General features: G+C 34.0%; 1 protein-coding gene across 2 annotated transcripts in view; it reads right to left on the reverse strand.

Moving 5' to 3' along the window:
- LOC145279638 (hydroxyacid-oxoacid transhydrogenase, mitochondrial-like) overlaps positions 1-26,392 on the reverse strand; it is a 49,574-nt gene that overhangs the window by 8,817 nt on the left and 14,365 nt on the right. Inside the window, exons 1-7 of one of the 2 annotated variants that reach the window (XM_080130868.1) lie at positions 24,600-24,675; positions 23,295-23,449; positions 20,371-20,567; positions 18,827-18,904; positions 14,436-14,541; positions 6,474-6,626; positions 2,547-2,645 (exon numbers count right to left, since the gene is read on the reverse strand). In XM_080130868.1, coding sequence (XP_079986994.1) covers positions 2,547-2,645; positions 6,474-6,626; positions 14,436-14,541; positions 18,827-18,904; positions 20,371-20,567; positions 23,295-23,413 — 752 coding nt within the window. In that variant the 5' untranslated portion in view covers positions 23,414-23,449; positions 24,600-24,675. Of the gene's footprint in view, positions 1-2,546; positions 2,646-6,473; positions 6,627-14,435; positions 14,542-18,826; positions 18,905-20,370; positions 20,568-23,294; positions 23,450-24,599; positions 24,676-26,392 lie in introns of those variants that run through there. The other variant, XM_080130867.1, reaches the window with a different exon arrangement.

Raw genomic sequence — 26,392 nt, forward strand, 5'->3', positions numbered from 1 at the left:
CTGTCAAAGCAGTGCCTAGAATGGGCGATTGTCCTAACCATTATACCCAAAAGAATCTTCTGCTCAGCACAATAAGATACGAAACTATGAACAGAATTATTCCTGATTGCTTCCATATTACACCAGTTGCCTACTCTCTATGACCTCATGTTACCTTGATTGGGGGCTGAAGTGGGTTCTTGACCTTGTCCAGGGGGCTCCTACAAACTAGCGGAGAGAAGGAAGCACCTAACTTTCTCCTTTGACAGTAGTGCTAACCTGCCACCCTTATCTGGTTTTATCCGATGTAAAAGTATAATTCACTGCCTTTATACCAAAATTTAAACTGTATCTGGTTTTGCTGAAGGCTGCAAGGGAATAGTGTTATTCTCTGAGCTACTTAAACAAAGTGAGAAAGATTAGATCTACAACAGAAATGAGCAGATACTAAAAGAATGGCTTGGCTATACAGAGCTATTAGAGGGAACCGTCATTCTATAAGACAAGAAAAATGCCTGAAAGAAAAAAAAACAGTTAAAGTTGACAAAGTGGATGAGTAAATTGAAAACAGAATTTCCTGCACCAAGAAATTTTAGTTAAAAGTGGATGCGCTACATGAATAAGTTTTATTTAACTTCACATATTCTTTTTTATTATGTAAATATAAAATGTATGAATGCAGGTATATAATTCATTATATAAACTAAAAGTTCACAACATATGATATAAAACGTAAATATGAAATGTAAGTTACAAAAAGTAAATATGAAATGTAGGCCACAAAAAGTAAATACGAGATGAAGGAAAGCAAATTAAAATATGAAATGCAATATATACAAAGGAAAATATAAAATGTAGGATATAAAGGGTAAATATAAAATGTAGGATATAAAGGGTAAATATAAAATGTAGGATATAAAGGGTAAATATAAAATGTAGGATATAAAGGGTAAATATAAAATGTAGGATATAAAGGGTAAATATAAAATGTAGGATATAAAGGGTAAATATAAAATGTAGGATATAAAGGGTAAATATAAAATGTAGGATATAAAGGGTAAATATAAAATGTAGGATATAAAGGGTAAATATAAAATGTAGGATATAAAGGGTAAATATAAAATGTAGGATATAAAGGGTAAATATAAAATGTAGGATATAAAGGGTAAATATAAAATGTAGGATATAAAGGGTAAATATAAAATGTAGGATATAAAGGGTAAATATAAAATGTAGGATATAAAGGGTGAATATAAAATGTAGGATATAAAGGGTGAATATAAAATGTAGGATATAAAGGGTGAATATAAAATGTAGGATATAAAGGGTGAATATAAAATGTAGGATATAAAGGGTGAATATAAAATGTAGGATATAAAGGGTAAATATAAAATGTAGGATATAAAGGGTAAATATAAAATGTAGGATATAAAGGGTAAATATAAAATGTAGGATATAAAGGGTAAATATAAAATGTAGGATATAAAGGGTAAATATAAAATGTAGGATATAAAGGGTAAATATAAAATGTAGGATATAAAGGGTAAATATAAAATGTAGGATATAAAGGGTAAATATAAAATGTAGGATATAAAGGGTAAATATAAAATGTAGGATATAAAGGGTAAATATAAAATGTAGGATATAAAGGGTAAATATAAAATGTAGGATATAAAGGGTAAATATAAAATGTAGGATATAAAGGGTAAATATAAAATGTAGGATATAAAGGGTAAATATAAAATGTAGGATATAAAGGGTAAATATAAAATGTAGGATATAAAGGGTAAATATAAAATGTAGGATATAAAGGGTAAATATAAAATGTAGGATATAAAGGGTAAATATAAAATGTAGGATATAAAGGGTAAATATAAAATGTAGGATATAAAGGGTAAATATAAAATGTAGGATATAAAGGGTAAATATAAAAATGTAGGATATAAAGGGTAAATATAGAATGTAGGATATAAAGGGTAAATATAAAATGTAGGATATAAAGGGTAAATATAAAATGTAGGATATAAAGGGTAAATATGAAATGTAGGATATAAAGGGTAAATATGAAATGTAGGATATAAAGGGTAAATATGAAATGTAGGATATAAAGGGTAAATATAAAATGTAGGATATAAAAAGTAAATATGAAATGTAAGATATAAAACATAAATATGAAAAGTATGATATAAAATGTATATATAAATCTATTTTTATGCATTACTCATGAGCTACAGCATGGTCTACAATAAATGTAGGTTATAAAACGTAAACATTAAGTGTAGAATATAAAATAGAAATATACAATATATTATATAAAATGCATATATAATGTGTGGGATTTAAAATTATATAAAATGTAGGATTAAAAATATATACGTGAAATGTAGGATATAAAGGGTAAATATATCAAATGTAGGATTTAAAATGTATATATAACATCTATGGTTTAAAATGTATACAATTTAAGATATAAAATGTAGATACATGTAAATGACAAACTAAATATAAGTAGATGCAAGAATATGGTTTATAAAATGCATTTACATATGAAAGAAAATATTCATTACCATAAGTGAACTCCAGCATTACCAAAACCAATTCCGGCATAGCTACTCGCTAACAACATTGTAGATCTGGCTTCCATGTCATCGGCATCAAAGACAGCTCTGAGAACAGAAATAAATTTTTAAAACAACATCATGTTTCTATCAATATGAACTCTAAGGTTTTTTTAATGCAAATTACTCATTTATCAGAATACAGATTTTACATTTATTGGATATCCAAATATTGTAGGCCACTCTAATAACTTGGCCAGCATATCAAGGTTCTATCAATTTCAGGATTTTGAAGTTTTATAAGTTTCATAAGAATAAATTGTGATACAATTCTTTCACGGTACCACCACCATTGTTGACTTTTCATTATTTTGTGTAACGCAGTTTATTTTTTATTTCAGATTCAATGTTCTGAGTTCTTAGAATTGATAGCGGTATATCATCTCACCAATGATTCAAGATCTCCTTCAGGCTTCAATAGGCAGCTGCAAACATTTTAACTCATTTAAGCACTCTGATTGGATCAAGTTTGTGTTTTTTTTTGCTTTTTTTTTTTTACAAAGGAGTCACAAGTTATTAAGGCTCGGAGGCTATTCAAGGATAAGGGTTAATGAGTGTATGGTAGTCAATGGGATAATATCATAGTAATCGTTAGTAGTGGAAATTTGGCAAATTGGATTACTTAAGGGAAACGGATCATCAAGAACTTGTTTATGTTGGACTTGAAGACGACCATATTGTAGTCAGCTTTTATCATTTATTTGTTATATGCTCTGTAATTACATTGAGCTCCCTAAATTAAAAGATTTGATATAAATGTAAGGTGAAATATAATTAAAAAAACATATTTACACACACACACACACACACACAAAAACAAAGAATACAATTTAATAAATCTATTTCCTTAAGTCATGAGTTTTCAATGCTTATCATCTCCTCAGAGGAAAAATATAACCAAATGTTTTTATTAGTTTGCACCTTATTTGCTAAAAGCAATAAACATAGAAAATTTAAGTTTTTAAAGTTACCTAGTACCTTGGTAAAAGTGCACTGGGAAGAATGGTGACTATATAGGAAAATAAATTCTGAAACAAAAAGTCACTTGTTCTAATAGTATCACTTCTGTCTTCATAACTCTTCAACATTTTTAGTTAAAAAAATATAGGAGGCTTTACTTTTGAAAAAGCGTGCTCTGGATGCCCATGCACAACCATCGTTCCTCGCTGGCAAAAATGCATTGAGATGACTATGTAGAAAATTAAAATTTGGAGCACAAAAGCTTGCTAGTTTTAATGGTACCACCCGCATCTTTATAGCTCTTCAACTTTCACTTTTAGAATGACCTTCATCTCGCTTTCTCTCTCTCTTTACCTATATATACATTTTTTTTTTTTTTTTTTTACACGGTGGTCACCACTTAATAAGGCCTGGAAGCCACTCAGGCATAAGGGTTATTGCAAGTACAGTACGTTAGTGTGGAGATTTGAAAGTGTTTACTTAAGGGGGCGATTCATTAGGAATTTGTTAACGTTGGATTTGAAGACATCCAAGTTGTAGTCAGGTGGGAAGCAGGCAGACAAAACAGAGTTCCACAGGCATGCAGTTCTAAGAAAGAAGCTTTGTTCATGGAATCCGCGTTTTGATTTAGGCACAGATAAAGAGTGGGGGAAAATTTTCACAGTGGATTCAGCTAGACGGGTGTTTTTCGTGAAAGATTGGCGAGGGGGGACCAGAGATTGGAGTTCAGACGAGCACTTGCCATGGAAATAACGATAAAACAAGGATAGGCTCGTAACGTCTCTTCTGTGGGAGAGAAGTTGCAGGATAAAGAAAAGGGCATCTCTCACTAAGCCACAAAGTCTATTTTGTACTCTGTCAAGGCAGGATAGGCTGTTTTTAGCAGCTCCTGCCCAGATATGGCAACAGTATTCCATCCTTGGACGTACTTGGCTTTTATATAGATAGAAAATTGCATCAGTAGTGAGATATCTTCTGGAGCGGTAGAAGGATCCCACCATCTTTCCAGCGACCTTGGCTACAGACTTGATGTACGTGTTCCATTTCAGATCAGAAGTAAAGGTCAAACCCAGAAGCTTGTCAAAACACGGGGCCTCTCCCAGACGAGAGCCATCCATCCCAATTGATGCCAGATGGGGATCAGAGCGTTTATGATGTAAAGATAGGAGTTTGGTTTTAGATGCATTAAAGGTAACCAGCCACGTCTTCCCCCACTGAACCACGCGCTCAAGATCAGAGGAGAGAGAATCAGAGAGAACTTTGTCATTTACTGCCTTTGATGTGTTGCCATAGATGTTCGTGTCATCAGCATAGATGTCAACGAATGATTTAAGTATGTGTTTAGGGAGGTCGTTGATGTAGATCAGGAAGAGAGTTGGGCCCAGGATTGACCCTTGAGGGACTCCAGCATTAATACTGCAGGCCTCTGATTTATGTCCATAGACCACTACTCTTATGAGCCTATCAGAGAGAAATGATTTAATGATTGAGAAATGATTTAATAATTGATTATTTAATTATTATTGTAGCTATTTTTAGAATATTTTTAAATAATATATCCATGCATATATATATATATATATATATATATAGAAAGAGAGAGAGGTTTGGTTATTTTTGTTTTATGGCATATCAATTTGAATTATTTAATGTTGAATCTAGTAATTTTGGAAAGAGTTTATTCTTCAAATGTTTATTCATGATACTATGCTAGTGTCTAGAGGTAAAAATAATAAGTACATACATAAACTCCAATCGCTGTCCCATTGCTGCAATGTTTCAATATATGTCATATATCTATATATCTATAAAAGTGAAAGTATCTGTGTATCTGTCTGTGTCTGTGTACATTTCCCTACACAATAACTTTGTCAATTTTAAGTCTGCAGACTCGAAATTTGATATACAGGCTACTGGGATTTGAGAAAATCTTTGTGATCGGTTTTCGGACAGAAATTTGGCTGTTAAGGGGGTCAAAGTTCAACGATTTGACTTTTGAGAACTCTACCAAACTCCTCCAACAATTTGGGGTCTAAACACTTGAAATTTTAGATATAGGTTCCTTGGACATGGATCTAACTTAATAACTTGATTTGAGTCCAAAACAATACATTTTAAAAGGGGTCAAAGTTAAAAAGTTTGACCTCTGTGGTCTCTACCAAATTACTCAGACAATTTCTGGTCTAAACATTTGAAATTTTACACAAAGGGTATTCAGAGATAGGTCAAGCTTTTTAACTTGATTTGAGCCCAAAACAATAAATGTTAAGGGGGTCATAATAGGGGTCAAAGTTAAAAAAGATTTAATCTCTGTGATCTCTACCAAATTACTCAGACAATTTCTGGTCCAAACATTTGAAATTTTACATAAAGGGTATTCAGAGATAGGGCAAGCTTTTTAATCGGGTGGGGTCGAAAATTTTTAATTACCAATATATAAATGTATGTATGTATTTCATGTCTGCCTAAAACTTTCGACAGAGGCGACGGATTTTCACAAGATCAGTATCATTTTGAAGCTCAACCATTCAGACAACAAATAACGAAAAATTGGCTAAAAACATTAATTTCTTCACCCTTAACTAGGCACTTTTCTACAGGGAGGAGTCGCTTTTTTCACCGATATTTTCGAAAGTCATCCCCTCTTTTCGATTGTCTAGCCTTAATTTAAACCTACATCACTTCCGGTTTGGCGGTGGTCAGAACAGCAAAGACATCACGTTTGCAGTACGGGTTTGAGCCTGCCTTCCTACTACCACTTTTTGTTTTTTTTTGCTCAACACGCAGCTCCAACAACCCGGGCAATTATATATATATATATATATATATATATATATATATATATATATATATAGAGAGAGAGAGAGAGAGAGAGAGAGAGAGAAAGATAGATAGAGAGAGAGAGAGAGAACTCACCTAACCAAATACTTGTTGCATATCTGCAAAGCAGCCTCTGTCCAAATGTCACTGATTGGGTTAGAACCTTGATATGCTGGCCTCAGCTCTGGACTGGCAGGCCTTGGACTTCTCTCATTATATGGAAGAGCTGTGTATGACTCAAGGGCATGGCTACAATAAAAAGCAAAAAAATTTTGTAATAAAATTTTTCACAATAAAACAAAATAAAAACTTATTTTTGGATGGAGAATAAAATATATACAAGCAATAAATGGCACAGACATTTTTATCTGTATGAAACCCTGCCCAAAATTAATTAGTCATTTCTTTGTTTAGCAACACCATAGCATGAACGGCTTTTCATAAAGATAGCGACTTCACAACAAATCTTCATCTTGGCCTGAAAGCTAAGAACTTCTCATCCCAACTTTACAAGAATAAAGTCAGTGGACCCAGTTCCCATGGGAATCAGGGACAGCAGCAGTACCCAAATAGCTCTTTTCAGGGCTAACTACCATAAACTAATAATGTGATTGACACTCTACTCTCTACTACTGTCTGCCTCCTGGGACTCCCCCCCCTCACAGCCTGCCACTCCAGTTTCTGCACTTGTTTCAACTTTGATTCACTTCCAGCATGTCCAGCTCACTCCTGAAACTTCCAGCGACTCCGTCCAAAAATAAAAGCCTGTTATTTTGTTTGGTTGTGGAAAATAGAGTTTTTGTGTTTTATCCTTGTTGTTTGAAAAAGGTTGTCACTATTTTTAACACTCATAGTCGTAACATATTTCAAGAGGTGTCTGGTTTCTGCCAACAGCGTATTTGTGCCATTCTAATGCAAACAAAAGTGCAACAACAAAATTATATAACAAAATTATATTGTAAAATTAATGACTAAAAAAATCTATATTTTATTCGGATTTGTTAGTGTGTCTTGTAAAATTTTGTTAAGAATAGAAATTTGGAATTCATTTTACTTTTTTCTAAAAAGTTATTTATTTATTTATTTTTTTTTTTTTACACAGTGATCACCACTTATCAAGGCCCGGAAGCCACTCAGGGACAAGGGTTATTGCAAGTACATTACGTTAGTGTGGAGATTTGATGAAGTGTTTACTTAAGGGGGCGGTTCATTAGGAATTTGTTAACATTGGACTTGAAGACATCCAAGTTGTAGTCTGGTGGGAAGCAGGCAGACGGAACAGAGTTCCACAGGCATGCAGTTCTAAGAAAGAAGCTTTGTTCATGGAATCCGCGTTTTGATTTAGGCACAGATATAGAGTGGGAGAAATTTTTCACAGTGGATTCAGCTAGACGGGTGTTTTTCATGAAAGATTGGCGAGGGGGGACCAGAGATTGAAGTTCAGACGAGCACCTGCCATGGAAATAACGATAAAACAGCCCACTTGGGAACGCTGATCATGCGGTAATAATGGTTGAAATCGCCCTAAACTCTAGACCCAAAACTGATGAGCCAGTGCTCAAAACAACCAGATATTATAAAAAGGCTGACTGGGAAGCTATCAGAGATCTTATCAGAGACGCCCCATGGGGAAATATTTTTTCTCTTCCTGCTGAACAGTGTGCAACTGAGACCACTGAATGGTTCAAAACTGCAATCGAAGCGCATGTTCCCATGCGGAAATTCTATAGCAAGCCCCACTCTCCCCAATGGTTTACTTCGACTTGCGCAACTGCCATTGCTCAAAGGCAGCATGCATTCCGAAGGTTTAACCGACATAAGTCCAGTTCAAACAGACAAAAGTACATAGAAGCTAGAAGTAACGTTAAGAAAGAAATAGCGACAGCTAAGAGGGAATTTACGGAAACCACTAAAAAACGCATCGAAGCACAAAAATTAGGAACTCGTGACTTCTGGAAAATCTACAACAGTGTAGTAAATAATGGGCAATCAACGATTCCCCCACTAACCAACAATCACGAGGTTCTTTGCTCAGCAACCGAGAAGGCTAACATGCTTGCCAGTCGGTTTGCCTCCAACTCTACACTGGACCCTTTAAACCACCCCCTACCTGACTTTCCTATGCGGACAGACGCCAAGCTAGACGATCTGGAAATCACCCCTGCTCAGGTGCATGCTATCATAAAAAACCTTGACACTTCCAAAGCATGTGGACCCGACCTCATCCCTGCTGTGCTATTAAAAAAGTGCTCAGCCGAAGTAGCTCCAGTTCTCTCCAAACTCTACAACAAATGCCTTAATGAATCTTGCTTTCCGAGCTGCTGGAAAACTGCTTCTGTGGTACCAGTATTCAAGAATTCTGGCGAAAGAACTGACCCATTAAATTATCGCCCTATTAGCCTCCTCCCACTTTTTGCCAAAATATTTGAGATCTTAATTAACCATGCTCTAGTCCAGCACCTTACAGATGCTAAACTTCTGACCGACCATCAATATGGATTTAGACAAGCCCGTTCCACGGCAGACATCCTCACTGTAATCTCTGAACGCATATACCATTCACTGGACAAAGCGGGAGAGGGCAGAGCGGTAGCTCTAGATATATCTAAGGCTTTTGACAGGGTATGGCATGAGGGTCTCCTCAGGAAGATTAGATCTTACGGTATCACTGGTAGAATACTTAACATAATTAAATCCTTCTTAGATAAGAGAAAAATCCAGGTTGTCCTCGACGGTCGTACGTCTAAACAATATAATATAAATGCCGGAGTGCCCCAGGGATCTATCCTTGGTCCTCTGCTGTTCCTGATATTCATAAATGACCTCCCCGATAAAATTGCCTCTGAGATGGGTATATATGCTGATGACACCACACTCTATAGCAGGCACGACAGGAAAACAAATGAACATATATCTAAAGTAATGGCAGAAACACTAGAGGATGACCTCAAATCAGTAGTGGAATGGGGACAAAAATGGATGGTAACGTTCAATGCCACCAAGACAAAACTGGTTTCATTCAATAATTACAGGAAACCTTCTCTACCACCTATAGCAATGACAAACAACTCTTTAGCTGAGAGTACGTCTTTCAAGCTCCTTGGCCTAACGTTCACAGGAAACATGAGCTGGAACAATTACATCGAGGGCATTGCCAGGGCCGCTGCGAGGAAGGTGGGCTCTCTCTACCGTGCTAGAAAACTTCTAACACCCGAAAGTATCCTGTACCTCTATAAGGCCACTATTCGCCCATGTATGGAGTATTGCTGTCATATTTGGGCCGGTGCATCGGCTACTAGTCTCTCTCTCCTTGACAGGGTTCAAAAGAGAGTCGCAAATCTGATAGGCCCTAAACTGGCATCAAAACTTCAGCCTCTGTCCCATCGTCGAAACGTTGCATCCCTCTGCCTGTTCTACAAGTATTATAATGGTGAATGCTCTGAAGAACTGCAAGCACTTGTGCCCCCACGACGTGAACACCCTCGACAGACCCGACAAGCTGCAAAATCCCACCCCCACACTGTAGAGATCCCTAGATGTAAAAGATCGTTCTACTCCAGTAGTTTCTTCCCCAGAACTGCTAGACTTTGGAACTCCATTCCAGGTCACTGCTTCCCCAACTGTACTGACATGCATAAGTTCAAGTGCAACGTGAACCAACATCTCGCTGCCCTAATCCCTACATAGTGCCCCAGCAGATGTTTCCCCTGATAGTAGCCCCCTACACCAAAGTGGCAATGTGCCTTGTTTGGGGTGAAAATATAATTAAAAAAAAAAAAAAAATTAAAAACAAGGATAGGCTTGCAACGTCTCTTCTGTGGGAGAGAGGTTGCAGGGTAGAGAAAAGGGCATCCCTCACTAAGCCACAAAGTCTATTTTGTACTCTGTCAAGGCAGGATAGGCTGTTTTTAGCAGCTCCTGCCCAGATATGGCAACAGTATTCCATCCTTGGACGTACTTGGCTTTTATATAGATAGAGAATTGCATCAGTAGTGAGATATCTTCTGGAGCGGTAGAAGGATTCCACCATGTTTCCAACGACCTTGGCAACAGACTTTATGTACGTGTTCCATTTCAGATCAGGAGTAAAGGTCAAACCCAGAAGCTTGTCAAAACACGGGGCTTCACCCAGACGAGAGCCATCCATCACAATTAATGCCAGATGGGGATCAGAGCGTTTATGATGTAAGGATAGGAGTTTGGTTTTAGATGCATTAAAGGTAACCAGCCACATCTTCCCCCACTGAACCACACTCAGATCAGAGGAGAGAGAATCAGAGAGAACTTTGTCATTTACAGCCTTTGATGTGTTGCCGTAGATGGTCGTGTCATCAGCATAGATGTCAACGAATGATTTAAGTATGTGTTTAGGGAGGTCATTGATGTAGATCAGGAAGAGAGTTGGGCCTAGGATTGACCCCTGAGGGACTCCAGTATTTATATTGCAGGCCTCCGATTTTTGTCCATCTACCACTACTCTTATGAGCCTATCGGAGAGAAATGATTTAATGATTGAGAAAACATTTCCAGTCATACCGTAGCTGGAAATCTTGTGAAGTAGACCCTTATGCCATACCTTGTCGAAGGCCTTTGATATGTCAAGAGCAATTGCCCTAGAAAGGAAGCCTTTGTCAAGAGATTCACTAATCCTGTGGGATATAACCGTCAGCACATCTGCGGTAGATCTAGCAGAGCGGAAACCATATTGTGTGTCACTAAGAAGGTTATTCCTGCTGAGGTGGTTGAGTATTTCTCTATTTAATATGGATTCCAGCAACTTACTCATAGCACACAGGAGACTTATTGGTCTGTACTGAGAGGGAGATGACTTATCACCTGAATTCTTAAATACAGGGCAAACTGATGAGGTCTTCCAGGGAGTTGGAAAAGCACTTCTCCTTAAGGCAGCGCTTAAATAGTTTCGTAAGTATGGGAGCAAGTTCTGGTTGAAGCTTTTTTAACACTATAATTGGGATGCCATCAGGGCCAGTTGCTTTACTGGAATCTAGGTTCTTGATTAGCTTGGCAACCTCATGCATGGATATTTGTATGTTACCTAGCTTGTTCTGTGTTATAGGAGGAAATTTGGGGAGTTGATGGCCTTCGTCGCATAGGGTAGTATTAGCTGCAAAGTTCTAGGCTTTGCTTTCTCTCTTTGTTAAGGGGTTAGTTATTTACTTTCTCTCTGGGTGGACGGTTGAGAAATTACCTCCTCCTCACCTCTAAAGTGAATAACGTAAAAATATTGTTTTTCTTTGGTAGTGGTCGATGTTTGTTACTTTCAAAGTATATAGTTCCTTTTTAGAGGGTGGGGGTTGTTGTTGTTGTTAATGCTTGCATAGTTAAGTTTACGGGAACCTATTTTTTGGGAGAGGAGGGTTGGTTGGTTTTTTTAATCTATTTTTCGGTTCCTACAACTTTTTTCCTTTTTTTATTTTGCAGAGGGTGGGAGGAATTTTTACATTAAATCTAACTCCAAATTTCCTTGAGTATGATGAGTTTTATAAGTTTTCCAGTATACTCATTAAGACGATGTCATTTATATTTGGCGCAGGCAAGTAGTTTCCAAGATATAAATACCTGCATTCTGCACTGTAATTCACTTGTGGAGGTTGGGGGTGTCTATTCCACAGTCGTTCTTACCATGAGGAGGTTGGAGAGGGTCAATTGGGGCCATCAACAACAACCATACTTTAATTTTTTTATGTGGAGGGGTGGGGGTCCATCTACTAGGCAATGCCAGTTAACGGGTCCTGCTAGTTTATTATATTTTCATTTTAAATCTGTTTCTAGTGAAATGGGGTCAAAAATGGATGGTAACATTCAATGCTGCCAAGACTAAGCTGGTTTCCTTCAATAATTACAAGAAATCTTCTCAACCAACAATAACTATGGCTAAAAATACATTACCTGAAAGTACTTCATTCAAACTCCTCAGTGTAATGTTCACAGGGAACATGAGTTGGAACAGATATATTGAGAGCATTACTAGGGCTGCTGCGAAGAAGGTAGGCTCTCTCTACCATGCTGGAAAGATACTTACGCCTGAAAGTATCCTGTACTGTTACAAGGCCACCATTCACCCATGTATGGAGTATTCTTGTCACATCTGGGCTAGTGAATCTGCTACTAGTCTCTCACTCCTGGACAGGGCTCAAAAGAGAGTCGCCAACCTGATAGGTCCTGAACTGTCATCTAGGCTTCAGCCTCTGTCCCATTAACAAAATGTTGCATCCCTTTCCCCGTTTTACAAGTATTTTAATGATAGATGCTCTTACAAACTACAAGCCCTTGTACCCCCTTGATGTAAATACTCCTGACAAACCCGACAAGCAGCAAATTTCCACCCCGACATAGTAGAGATCCCTAGATGTAAGAAAGCCTTCTACTCTAATAGTTTCTTCTTTAGAATTGCTAGACTTTGGAATTCCCTTCCGGGTTCTTGCTTTTCCAACTGTACTGACATGCAAAAGTTCAAGTATAATGTGAACATACATCTTGCTGCTCAACTCCCTACATAGTATCCATGCAAACTATGTCTCAGATAGTAGCTTCCTACATCAAAGTGGCACTGTGCCTTGTTTGTAGCGAAAAAGTAAAAAAAAAAAAAAAAATGGCTATGTAATTATTATGTTTTAAAAAATTGGTGATATAATATATTGATATATAATTATTTTTAAAATGGCCATTTATTTATATTTTTTTAAAAATTAGCAATGTATTTAATTTATTTTAAAAAATATTAATGCAATTATTATATTTAAAAAAATAGCAATATATATTTATCATATTTTAAGAAATGTCAATGTATTTATTACATTTTTAAAATAACAATGTATCTCTACTATTATACAAAAGGAACTTTGCATGTGTGAGTTTGTTCCATATGGACACAAAAACGGCTGAGCCAATTTTGATGAAATTCCATACAAAGGTACTTTTATGGCAGTGTTTTAGATAGGTTTTGTATTGGAATGTCTTCAATAAGGATCGATAATCAGTACTCAAAATAATTTTATTAAAGAAGAAACAGGGGATTTTGACCAAAGTTAACACCTTATAAAGCCTAAGATCACAAGTGCATTTGAGAAATTTGAATTTTTAAAGCTTATGGTCAAATTTGGGAATTTTTTTTCGTCAAACTGGGAAGTTGTATTGAATTTTGAACTGAATTCTTTAAATTGATTTCATTTTGTCAATCATGATCAGTTAGAAATGTCCAGTTTTGTGTTTTTGATAGTTTTTATCTCCAGTAGGAAAGGATTTAACTATCAACCTTCAGAAGTTTTTATCACCATATGTTACTATTTACTTGCCTCTCCACGAGGGCAGAGTAAGACACAAGGTCGGTTTTTAATGTGGGGAAAATCCAGCTCCCCAAAAAGGGGCACTCTTACCAACATTCTTACCTGTTACATGATGTGGCCATGTTCAATCCTTACTACAGGTGATATTAACTAAGGAGTTACATAAACAATGACACTTCTACTAGGTCATGGCTGACAGAATGAGGAAAATCTACCTGTATAAATTAAATATATTTAAAAATTTTGTATTTATTTCCAATTTCGACTACTCAGTTCTCAAGTTTGAATAGATATACATGAAGAAGTTACAGACAACTGAAAGTTTTGAACAGAACAATCAGGATGAGAAAAATCATTATTTGAATTCTTCCGACTAATGTTCTCATCTTGAGTGTTATTTTCACAAGGTTTCGGTTGATATAACCTTCAACCTTCTTCAGGTGTATCTTGTCGGACTTGGGAACCTTTCTGTTAAACTCAGGAACCTGCATGGAATTTAATCTGCTGAGTAGCATGCTCTCATTCTGTCAGTCATGAATGGGTAGAAGTTCTAAATAATTCAAAATTGTATACTTGAGTGTTGCCTGCACTAAGAATTGAACCTTTGATTTCCAGAAGAATATCACTTACAACTGAATTTTACCAAGTATTGTATTGACTATGCTATGGATCCTTGCGGATCACAAAACATGGAAGTAGTAGTCCAAACAAATGCTAAGTGTTAGTGAGTATGCATAATGGATTTAAATACCATAAGACATCAAGGCCACTCCATGCAGCAACTCGTTCTGGAAGAGTCTTCATATTGAGTGGATCAATAAGGCCAATCAAAGGACGGAGAGCACGGTTGGCAATTCCTGAAAATAAAACAAAGAATCAATCAAAATTAAATATTAGTTTTTTTATAGTTAGATAATAAAAAAAATAAACATGGATGAATTCACACATTTGTGATGAGACTATCATTTCTGTTTTGACTTATTTCATTTTTAAACAAATTGTGCTACCAGATTAGGCTAGCTGAAGGAACTGGCTTCTTGACCCAAAAATAGACCAAACATTAATAGTTATTTTTTCCCTTCCATTTTATAAAACTCAATCATGTTCTGCAAATTAAAAAATAAAAACAATTTTCCCCTATAAAAGAAAACAAACCAAAATTCATGAATAAATATTTGAATATATAAAGAACTTGAAGCATAAAAACTTTCCAAAATTATTGGATTCAGCATTAAATAACCCGAAAATGGATGATATGTCATAAAATAAAACAACAAAGCCAAACATCACGAATAAATATTTGAAGATGTAAACAACTTGAAGCATAAAGAACTTATTTTCAAAAATGATTGGATTCAGCATTAAATAATCTAAAAAGGGTTGATATACTGTAAAACAAAACAATCAAATTAGTCTAAACAAATAAAAAATAAGAAATTTTTGTATTGTTGTGCATATGTGGGAGGGAAAGGTGCTTCCTTTGAACATTGCAGATCTTTTTTTAGTAACAGAAACAGCTATTTGTTTCACTGAAGTAGCTGATGACGTCTTGCAAAGATGGTCATGTGACAGCTGACTTTTCCATTTCTTCCTCTCTTTTTGTAGTTGCAAACATATGTAACAGAAACACTAATGCATTTTTGCTCAATGACGTCATCCATATTTTTTAAATGTTATTCTTTTTTATCTCATGTGAGATTCTGGTTATAGTCAGCTAACATACTTCCTAATTTCTGGCACAGTGCTAGCAGAAGCGGTGACAAGGCAAATAAGTTCCTTCACTTTTTCTCTCATTCCTATATCTCCTCTGTACATGTACCCTTTTTTATTATGTTTTTACGATCTTTCGTTTTTTATTCAATAATCATTGAAAAGTTTTTTTATTGGAATTTATATAATAAATATGTTTATGAAAGTATAAAAATAAAATTATTGAAATCAAAATAACAAAATATTCCTAAAATAGTTTTAAACATTTTAAAAAGTGTTTTCAATAATTCTTTAAAAAATAAAACTAATTTCAATAATTCTTAATTAAAAATAGATTGAAAAAACTTTTCAATGATTATTAAATAAAAAAAAAACAATAGGAAAAACATAATAAAAAAAAGTACATAATAAAAAAAAGTACATAAGTACATAAGTAGATATAGACAGGAAAGAAAAAAGTGATGAAGCTGACTTGCCTTGTCATCACTTCAGGTAGTGCTATGCTGGAAGTTATGAAGTATGTTAGCTGACTACAACTGAGATTCTTATCTACTCCTTGGATGAGATCAAGAGTCAAAACTTTGTAAAACTATCTGAACACAGTCAACTCGCAGACCAAAGACACAAATTTCTCCATTCTTTACCACATCTTATTTCACATTTCTTGTCCGTGACGTCATATCCTAACACATACTACTAACTTTTAACAGACCTTTCCACTCTCTACTTAATTTAAACCCGATATAGAGCATTTCCAGTTTAACCTAACTTTAACACATCCGCATCTAAGTATTGCTATATAATGTAATATTTCCTAATTTTTTGGAACAGAGATTTATAAATTTGTGCATAGATGCAAAATTGCATTATGGGATGAAGTTATATCAGGAAAGAGAATTATACAGGTTCTTCTATAGTATAAGATGTGATTGAAAATTGCATTTCAAGTAAAAATGCTTTATGTATTTATGTATCATGCAGAAATAAGTACCCGCACCAAAAATTTGTAAAAAGATGATCAAGTAGAAAATTAATTATAAAATCAATTTTATCAAATTGTAGTGTTTTCAAACTATTAAACATTATTTTTTAAAACAGGGGAGGTAATGTAGTCTGCCAATTTGGCAAATGATACTTCCATTCTATTAATGGTGAATCAAAAATATAAGACCAATTTTTATTTTTAATAAAAAGTTCTAAGTGCTCTTCTTCTCAATCACTTTTTTTCCTGCTTTTTGAGTGAGGATACTTATTTCTGCATAATGCATAAGTACATCAAAGTGTTTTTCTTGAAATGTGATTTTCACTTGCGACTGATACTATATAAGCACCGCTGTGCATATGCAAAATTGCATCATAGAATTAATTTTTGTTGGCAAAGAGAATCCCAATATAACTAAAATTATTTGTTTAATTCAGTACTTGTTGTGATAAGACTGTACTCTTGTTTGAATATATCTTTTTGCAGTTCACTAAAATGACTTAATTAGAGGGTTTGGTATTTGTTATTATTTACCTGAATTATTTTGATATTGCTGGAATTCAAAAAGAGAAAAATAAACAGAAAATGGAGAGAGCAAACACAGCAGCGAGTGTGATTGGCATCTTGACACCTCTTCATCATCGAGCCACACACCAACCAAGCCTTACAACTAACGTCTCCCTCTTTTTTTATCAATGAACTAGAAGCTTAATTGTAAATTAAACTTATACTTTGAAATTTGTCTCTGTTTTTATTTTGAGAGTAGTGAAAAAAATAACTGTAAGTGTGTATATATTATATAAATTATATATACATTCAATAACGCAACACTTAGACATTAACCCATATTAAAAGATCAGATACAATGACAGTGAGGTAGGAAAAAAATCACGCCATGGAAGTGATCATAGGAGAAAGAGATCCCTACTGTTTGGAAAGCATTTTGGTAGTTTTGTTCTGGGGTTTTCTGAAAAGAAGTTTCTCCTATTTTGAATCACCATTGACAATTTATTGCAGCACAAAAAACTTTTCAGTTTGTTACAATTTGTAATTGACTTGGCTATGTTTATGTTTACTGTAATTATTATTGGAGTCAATCCTTCTTAAACAATAGGACCATCCAGGTTGTCATTGATACACGTACATCCAAATAACATGATTGAGGAAATCATTCGGGGGTCAATCTTTGGACCACTATTATTCTTGATATTCATTAATGACCTCCCTGATAATATTGTGTCCGGGATGGGTATATTTGCTGATGATACAATGCTCTATAACATGCACGAGGGAAGAATAGATGTACACAAATCCAAGACAATGGCAGAATCATTAGAAAATGACCAGAACGTAGTGGAATGGGAACATGAATGGATGGTAACATTTAATGCTAGTAAGACTAAGCTGCTCTTCTTTAACAATTACAAGACGCCTCTCCAACCACTAATATCCATGATAAATAACACCTTACCTGAGAATTCTTCTTTAAAACTCCTCAACCTAACATTCACCGGTAATACGAACTGGAACAAGTATATTGAGGACATTGCGAAAGCTGGTGCAAAGAAGGTGGGTTCCTTTTATCAAGCTAGAAGACTACTCACACCCGAGAGTATCCTATACATCAACAAGGCCACCATTCGCCCATGCATGGAATATTGTTGCCACATCTGGGCTGGTGCATTTACGGCTAGCCTCTCCCTCTAGGATAGGATCCAAAAAAGAGTCTTCAATCTAATAGGTCCCAGTTTGTTAACTAAGCTACAACTTCTGTCCCATCGCCGCAATATTGCATTTCTGTGCCTGTTTTACAAATATTTTAATGGAATGTGTTCTAGTGAACTCGTTGCATTTGTGCCTCCTTGATGTACATATCCATAAAAAACCTTCTTAGCAACAAAATCACCCCTTGACTGCTGAGGGCACTAAATGCCAGAAAGCTCTCTACTCTAATATCTTCTTCCTTAGAATAGCTAGACTTTGGAATTCCCTTCCTGCTACCTGCTTCCCTGGCTGCACTGATATGCAGAAGTTTAAATGTAACATAACATCTTGTTAACCTTTCCTTGGTGTGATCCCAAATAGCAGCTCCTTATGTTCAAGTGGTGATATGCTGTGTTAGGGGTAAAAGTAAAAAAATGAAAAATTAACAACAGGATATATCAGCCCACATAGTCCATTATAAACAACAATTATTAATGATATTTAATCCATAGATGAAAAAAAGAGACAGAAATACAATGGAAAGACAGAAAATAATTTAGAATTTTGTTTATTTTATTTTTAGAAGTTTAACTGGCTTTACAAATTCACTTTATCCTGATTCAAAGAATCTAACTAGAGCTCAATAGAGGAACCAACAGGTCAACTTTTTTTCTGGTAAATCATCAAAGATTTCTGAAATGTTACAAAATGTAACTAAAAACAGAAAAGTGCAAATCTGCACCTACCTGTCTTAGCTCGTAGTTTATCAAGTCCAAAAATGGCAGTTCCCGTTGTCTCGCTTCCTGTTCCTGCTGTCGTAGGGACTGTTTAAATAGACAAAAGAAATCATCATCATATTCAGTTAAACATCCGTTTTAAAATGCTGGCATGTATTTGACAATTTGCAAAAATTGACTTCCAAACTATCTTATGTCTGGCCAGGTCTTTATCCCTCTTTCTTTCAAGTCAATCCTTATCATTTCCTACCATGTTTTCCTTGGTCTGACCTTGTCACCTCAATTGTTTTACATTCACTAATCCTTCGTCAGGTGGTAACCGCAACGGTATAGGAACTCCGAATCTCCTAAATTCATTCACAGCAATTACTGCCTTCTGTAGTTGTTGTCATCTCATCACGTTTTGGCCAAGTAAGCCTCTGGCTGGCTTTAGGTAGGATTGAAACCGCTATTTCCAGACAATTCTCAACTGGAACTTTCAACTGGACAAAATGTGGTGAGACGACAACAACTATGGAAGGCAGTAATAGTTGAGGATGCAGTTAGGAGATTCGGAGTTTCTATCCCGTCGCAGTTACCACCTGATGAAGGCCAGAGGAATAGTTTGTCGAAACGTGAAACAGCTAAAAAGGTGAGGATAATAGTCCACAATAAATTCATATTAAAAAGTTTAAGCATATTTGTTGCAGTATTATCGATCAAATAATTTATATACTATTAAAATGTTACACTGCTGCTAACTATGTGTCAGCTGTTACAGTTGTTCTCAACATTTCAGATGACGCAATCTTCAACCTCCTTCAGGCACATGTTGATAAAGGCTCGTATTATTATTTAAAAAAAGTAATCTATATCTATATAAATTTCATTATTGGAATCCTTTTGAGATGAATAATTTGTTTATTTGCGGACTGTTATCCTCATCTTCATTGTTGTTATTTCACAATGTTTCGGCCAATTATTCCTCTGACCTTAGTAAGGTGGTTAACCGTGACGGGCTAGGAATGCTGAATCTCTTAAATGTATCCTCAGTAAGTACTTATGTGGAAGGCAGTAATTACTGAGGATACAGTTAAGAGACTCAGCATTCTTATCCCGTCATGGTTAACCACCTGATGAAGATCAAAGGAATAATTGGCTGAAATGTCCGCAAATAAACAAATATATATATACCTATATACTTTTAAAAAGTTATGCTGTTTTTGGAGTTTGTACACAAATAAAAACATGTAATTGGTTGACAAAAAGAATAGGCAGAGTATACGTTACTAAGGCAATGATTTTATGATCTTAATAGCAGAGTTTCAATTCAATGTAAGTTTAAAGAATTAAAAAAACTGGATACATGTTTTATGAATTTAAATTAACGTAGCATATTAACATGATCACATTAAACATTACATAAATATTTTTTTAAACTAAGATCTAATTTTTGATACTCTGCAAAACAGTAGTCACAAAGGGTATGCAATATTAGTTTAAAGCAAATCATTTTTGCTTAAAAATATAAGAAAACTTAGATAAGTTGATAACAAAGACAAAATAAAACGTACTTGCAATAAGTGGCTTCAGTGTGTGCAGGACTGGCAAACCTTTTCCGATTGGAGCATTGACGTAATCCAAAAAGTCAGCTGAGGGATTTGTGGAGTAGAGATTAGAAGCTTTGCAAGTGTCGATCACAGAACCTCCGCCAATAGCAAGAAAAGAGTCAAAGTTTCCATCTTTGGCAAAATCAATCGCTCTTTTAAAACTGAAGGAAGATAAACATTATAGACATAAAAGAAATGCTAATAGAGAAATTCATCCGATATACAGTTTCTATTCAAATACATCACACTTCAGTGGTAATGCTGTATAAGCCCTTGTAGAGTTGGATTTATAAATATAAATTGTTGACATGTTTTTATTAAGTGTATTTGTCAATGTACACAGAGTGATACTAAAAAAATGCCACCAATAAAATCTATATATAAAAGCGAGAATGTGTGTGTGAGGACAACTCTCAACCTATATACTCAAGGAATTTTTGATCTACAGGCTTGAAATTTGGTATATAGGGCATGCAGATATGTGAAAAACTTTTTAATTGGTTTTATTCCTGAGAAAAGGGCTGCTAAAATGGAAAAATTGGTACTTAGGTGTCATCAGATTTTTATGTCAACTCTTTCACAAATGTACACAAATCATTCACATGACAGCTTCCTTATGTTAAGAATAAGTAGGTTTTAAAACACTTTTTAAAGATTTTGGCAAGCTGGCCTAATGGTTATTGTACTCGAGTCACTGTCTTTAGGTTTTGGTTTTGATCTCAGCTCGAGTATTTTTGTTTTTACTTACAAGCAGTGAACTGTTTACAAAAAACATAATACTTACATGCACACGTCCCAGTTTCTTTCAGTGTTTTTTTTTTTTTACTTCATTTTTATTAAAGGAATTTAACGTTACGTTTGATACTGGGCAATGCTGGGTACATCTGCCAGTTGTTAATAAAATTCATAATCCTTTCAGCAATCCAAATAATTGGATTAATCTATGCAAAGTTGAACCCGATAAACAACCATTTTACAATACAACATGCAAAATCGTTAATAACTGATGCACTACTCTCTTGACATTTTGGTTGTGATGGTCCTCTTTAGTTGTGAAATAGTTTGAGGATTATTTTAATAGACATTATCTTTGAATTAACCACACAACAACACTAATAAGAATAAGAAAAAAATAAGAATTTCACAAAATTAGAAATATTTTTAATTAAAAAATATGTTTTGATAAAGCTGATACTTTTCTGGATAGAATAAAAAATTTGCTTTTGAAAGAAAAAACAATAATATGCAGCAAATATGAGTTTAGTAACATTTCTATAAAAATAGTGTCCATTGTATTTTATAGGTATGTGCAATTTAATAGTGAAAAACGATAGGTTCATGATTATGAAACCCAGCTTATGTTTTTTTAAGTTTTCGATTTTGTGTTCTATTTTTTTTTTTTACAACACTGTCCATTTTTATCTCTTCAAATTAATCATTAGTTAAATTTATCCCATTTTTTAAATTATCTTTTTTTAGTTATCATGGTCTTTAATGTTTGAAATTTTTTTATTTTCAAGATTATAGAATAAATTTCTTACATGGAGGTTTATATATCTATGTGTGCAAAGAAAATATTAGAATATTGTATTTAAAATATACATTAAAATTGTTACCATCAAAATAACATGAAATATTTTTTGCCATTATACTTTTTTGCGAAAATATTAAATAGTGTTTAATCCAATGATAATATCATTAGTTTGAGAAATTAATTTTTCTTCAAGTTATATTATTATTTAACACAGACTTTGGGGACATTTTTTTCGTAATGTTCTTGAAATACTTTAAAGAAAATTTTTTAACTGTTACATCTATGATACTTTATTTTGATAAAAAAGCAAAAAAAATCATGCGTTTTTTTTTGTTTTTTTTTTACTACTTTAGCAAAGGTATTTTTGTTTATACAAAACAATACATTTTCACTAAGATTAAAAAAAATAATAATTGGTTCATTACACTCTGTGATCATTAAGTAATAAATACTAAAAATTTCATTAAAATTGGTTAATTTTCTAAATTTTGGTGACTTTTTAAATGAAGAAAGGGATCAAAATGTTTATACATTTTGGGGATTACCCATTCATTTTACATGTACATAGTATATACGGCATAATCACGTTGACACACCGGTTCCTATTGGATCACCGAAGTTAAGCAACATTGAACCTGGCCAGTACTAAATGGGTGACCATTTTGGGACTTTCAGGTGCTGTATGTGCTCTCCACTTATCTCGGCATTGTTTCCAGTCGTCCTGATCTTCTTGCCACTGGACTCAAACAGTGCCGATTCAGGAGAGGTGTGGTTGAGGATTGCGCAACCCTTGCCTCACAATTACATGCGCTACTGCCCCTAAGGGGTATCCTTTGTCTTTTAAGACTGAACAGAAGGATGGGGACATAGTATTGTAACTATAGAACTGATCTAAATGAGATGAATTTATAAGTAAAGGGTAAATACAATTATTGAAAGCCAAACTGCTTCAAAAAAAGCCGATTTTCGCAAATTTGGCCTTTTTTGAAGTAGTCTGGCCTTCAAAAATTGTATTTGGTCTTTTTCAAAGTGTAACGTACTGACTAACTAAGGGAGGAACAAGGAGAATATTATATTCATAATAATAGTAATAAAATAAGAAGAAGAGGAGAAGGAAGAGGAAGAGACAATGAAATAGTGCCAGAAGAGACAAATGATAAAGATTGAGTTAATACACATAATCCATTATCACTGCCGATTTAGTATTATTAGACTGGGATAGTGTTCAGGAGAGATGAAGAAACATAATATTTTATCTCATTAGGACCTTTCATCACTAAAAAAAATTTTTTTAAAAATTGTCTGCTTTTCATAAATAAAATTTTTGTAGTATTTGGAAGATAATAACTTGTACCTTTCATCAGATGGCTCCACTTTGATGTCTGTAAACAATTTATAGTTCAACTTCTCATCGTCCAACGACTGAAGTGCCATACGAACACCAACTGTATCGAGTAACTGCTTATCTGTCATCACACAAATGTTTTTCGAATGCAAATTCTTGAAATCCTGAAACAATAACAAAAAAATAATTTGTTTTGTACTACACTTCATCTTTTCCATTCTTAGTCAGTGAAGGAGAAATATCCTTCTAGACCGAGACAATTTTTTGTCCCTAATCTAGAATTCCCCTTTTATTCCCCACAGTAAAATATGACCTTGTGCCTAACTATACCCTCGTTGGAAGGCAACGTCCTTGCCTAGAATACTCTCTCTCCATGAAAAAATAATACTAAAGAAAAAAAACTGTATGATGTTCCTACCCATGATGGAAAAAATATTGTACACCAAATATCAATTAATCATGTAGTTATATAAACAATGACACTTCTACTAGGTCATGGCTGACAGAATGAGGAAAATCTACCTGTATAAATTAAATATATTTAAAAATTTTGTATTTATTTCCAATTTCGACTACTCAGTTCTCAAGTTTGAATAGATATACATGAAGAAGTTACAGACAACTGAAAGTTTTGAACAGAACAATCAGGATGAGAAAAATCATTATTTGAATTCTTCCGACTAATGTTCTCATCTTGAGTGTTATTTTCACAAGGTTTCGGTTGATATAACCTTCAACCTTCTTCAGGTATATCTTGTCGGACTTGGGAACCTTTCTGTTAAACTCAGGAACCTGCATTGGAGTAAATTTTTCAATGCATCCTCTCCATGTTAAGAATGGCTTTCTAAAATCTCAATTTGGAGTTATCTCTCTTGTTCCTTCAGAATATTTTCAAAATGATGTCAAGATTATCGCTCATAGTTTAGCCATAAAATTTGTTTTTTCTTATTCAAAAATAAAACTACATGATCAATTAATGTGATTTTTTTTTTGTGTACAATATTTTCTTTCTGTCACAAGTACATACATCATCTGGATTTTACTTTATTCTTGTTTTTTTCATGGTGGTGGTGGTGGAGGATTCTTGATGAGTACCAGCAAATAAATAGGGTCTACTAACTACTGATTCTAAATTTATAAACATTTATTAATTACTGTGAGAAATCGATTGTTTTATAATCTGAGTATTTATGCTCTTCTTTCTTTCATCTTTGATTACAAAGTTGTAGACACTTTTTGATAACAGCATAAAATGGCTACAATTCACTTGCATAATATTAGTCTCTTTTGTATTATTAATGATGACCAACTTACCTACAATTTTTATGATTAAAGTCACTTCAAGTAAACAGTTATCTTTTTACATTACTGTTCAGGCCAAGAAGGATCACTAACGAAAAACACAGACATGGATTAGAAAGGTAATTTGTATTGAACAAAATAGAATGTACTAGCAGTCCATCTGGCATTGCCCGGTCGTAAAATACTCTTAAATATGATTTTTTGATTACTGCAGATTTCGTATTTATTATTATTATTATTATTATTATTATATTGGACCCAATATATAGTAATGATTTAAAAAGTTGATAAAAAAAATAAGGCTTGTGCACAACCACCAAGAATTGAAACCAAAATGTTTAGCTTATGATTTACTTTTTACTTTGACATTAATGCCTGAGCTATGAAGACATGTTTGCTGCAAGGCTAAAAATTAAAACATGAATCAATAGCTATTACGTTACGCATGCATATTGATAATGCTGTCGTTCGACCTTCACCTGGCAAATTCCATTTTTTTAATTTTCATACTTTTGTACCAATCTTCCCCAGCTAAAACCCAAATATAAAGCTTTGCATTAAGTTTCATGTCTGTAGACCTAAACCTGACAGAGGAGTTTGGTAGGAAAATGTTTTTAAACAAATATATATACGCATACATAAATTATATATATATATATATGAACAAATGATTAATAAAACATGTTAAAAAACATCTTGAAAAAAAGTTGAAAACATATTTAATTTTAAAAAGGAAGCACAAGATAAGTGGATAGTCCTTAATCCACGGAGTTTTGAAGAAATACTCTCCTTCTCATAAGAGGGAAGGAATTAGCAAAATGCGGGATCGGATTTTGCATGTAAAAGTATTTAATGAAACCACAAGCAAGTCAGAAATCTTACTTGGTTAAAAAAAGGGCGAGGTAAGGGGAATAGGAGGTAAAAGAAAAAATGATAAAAAGATTTCACATGAATGGATAGTCCGGTGAAGGGTAAAAAATCCAAGAATGGTAAAATCCAAACACGGTCGAATTAAAAACTTCCAATCCAACACATAAGTTCCAAATGGTTCAAAATGATCCAAAAGGCAGAATTCCTTGGGAAAAAAAAAAAATCACAAATGGAATGAGTTCCAAATCATTAAAAGAAAAGTTCAAATGTGCACAGAAGCTCTATTTCCTTTTCGGTTTTATTGAGCTTTTACATCTGGTTGAGATTACTTTACTTGTAAATATTAACTCTTTAATATTTATAATATATTTTAAGTTTACCATTTTGATTACCTTGGTAAACTTATTGTAATTTTTATATATATATATATATGAGAGAGAGAGAGAGAGGTTTGTGTTTACCATAACCTTTTTACGCAAATATTACGCAAGTATAAATCATGTAGAATATCTGCATGAATATAATTACATGTAATAGTTAACTAAAGATGATCATCCCATAAGAAAACCGGAAAAAAAAAACTAATAGGGAATTAATTAAAATGAATGTTTAAAAGAATATGCAAATTAGCTAAATCTTTTGCAGATGAATGCAATTTCACAATCCATATATGACAAAGTTGTACTTTCTTTTTTAAATAGAAAAAAGGGTTTTAATATAAATATAAATGCACACAAAAAACAAATAGGAGTATAGATAAAGAGCAACAGTCATTGCATATAATGTCAAGATGGTGTACTAAGAAAATACACAGGCCACACCGAGAGTTTGTATCTCAATTCTGAAAGAGTTCATATCTTATGCATGGGACAGTCCTCACAACAATTACACACAATATTAAAACTTTTAATCAATTGTTGCAGGTATTTATCTTT

This window comes from Euprymna scolopes, chromosome 7, assembly GCF_053919585.1.
Source record: "Euprymna scolopes isolate OS-2025 chromosome 7, ASM5391958v1, whole genome shotgun sequence".
Lineage (NCBI taxonomy): Eukaryota > Metazoa > Mollusca > Cephalopoda > Sepiida > Sepiolidae > Euprymna > Euprymna scolopes.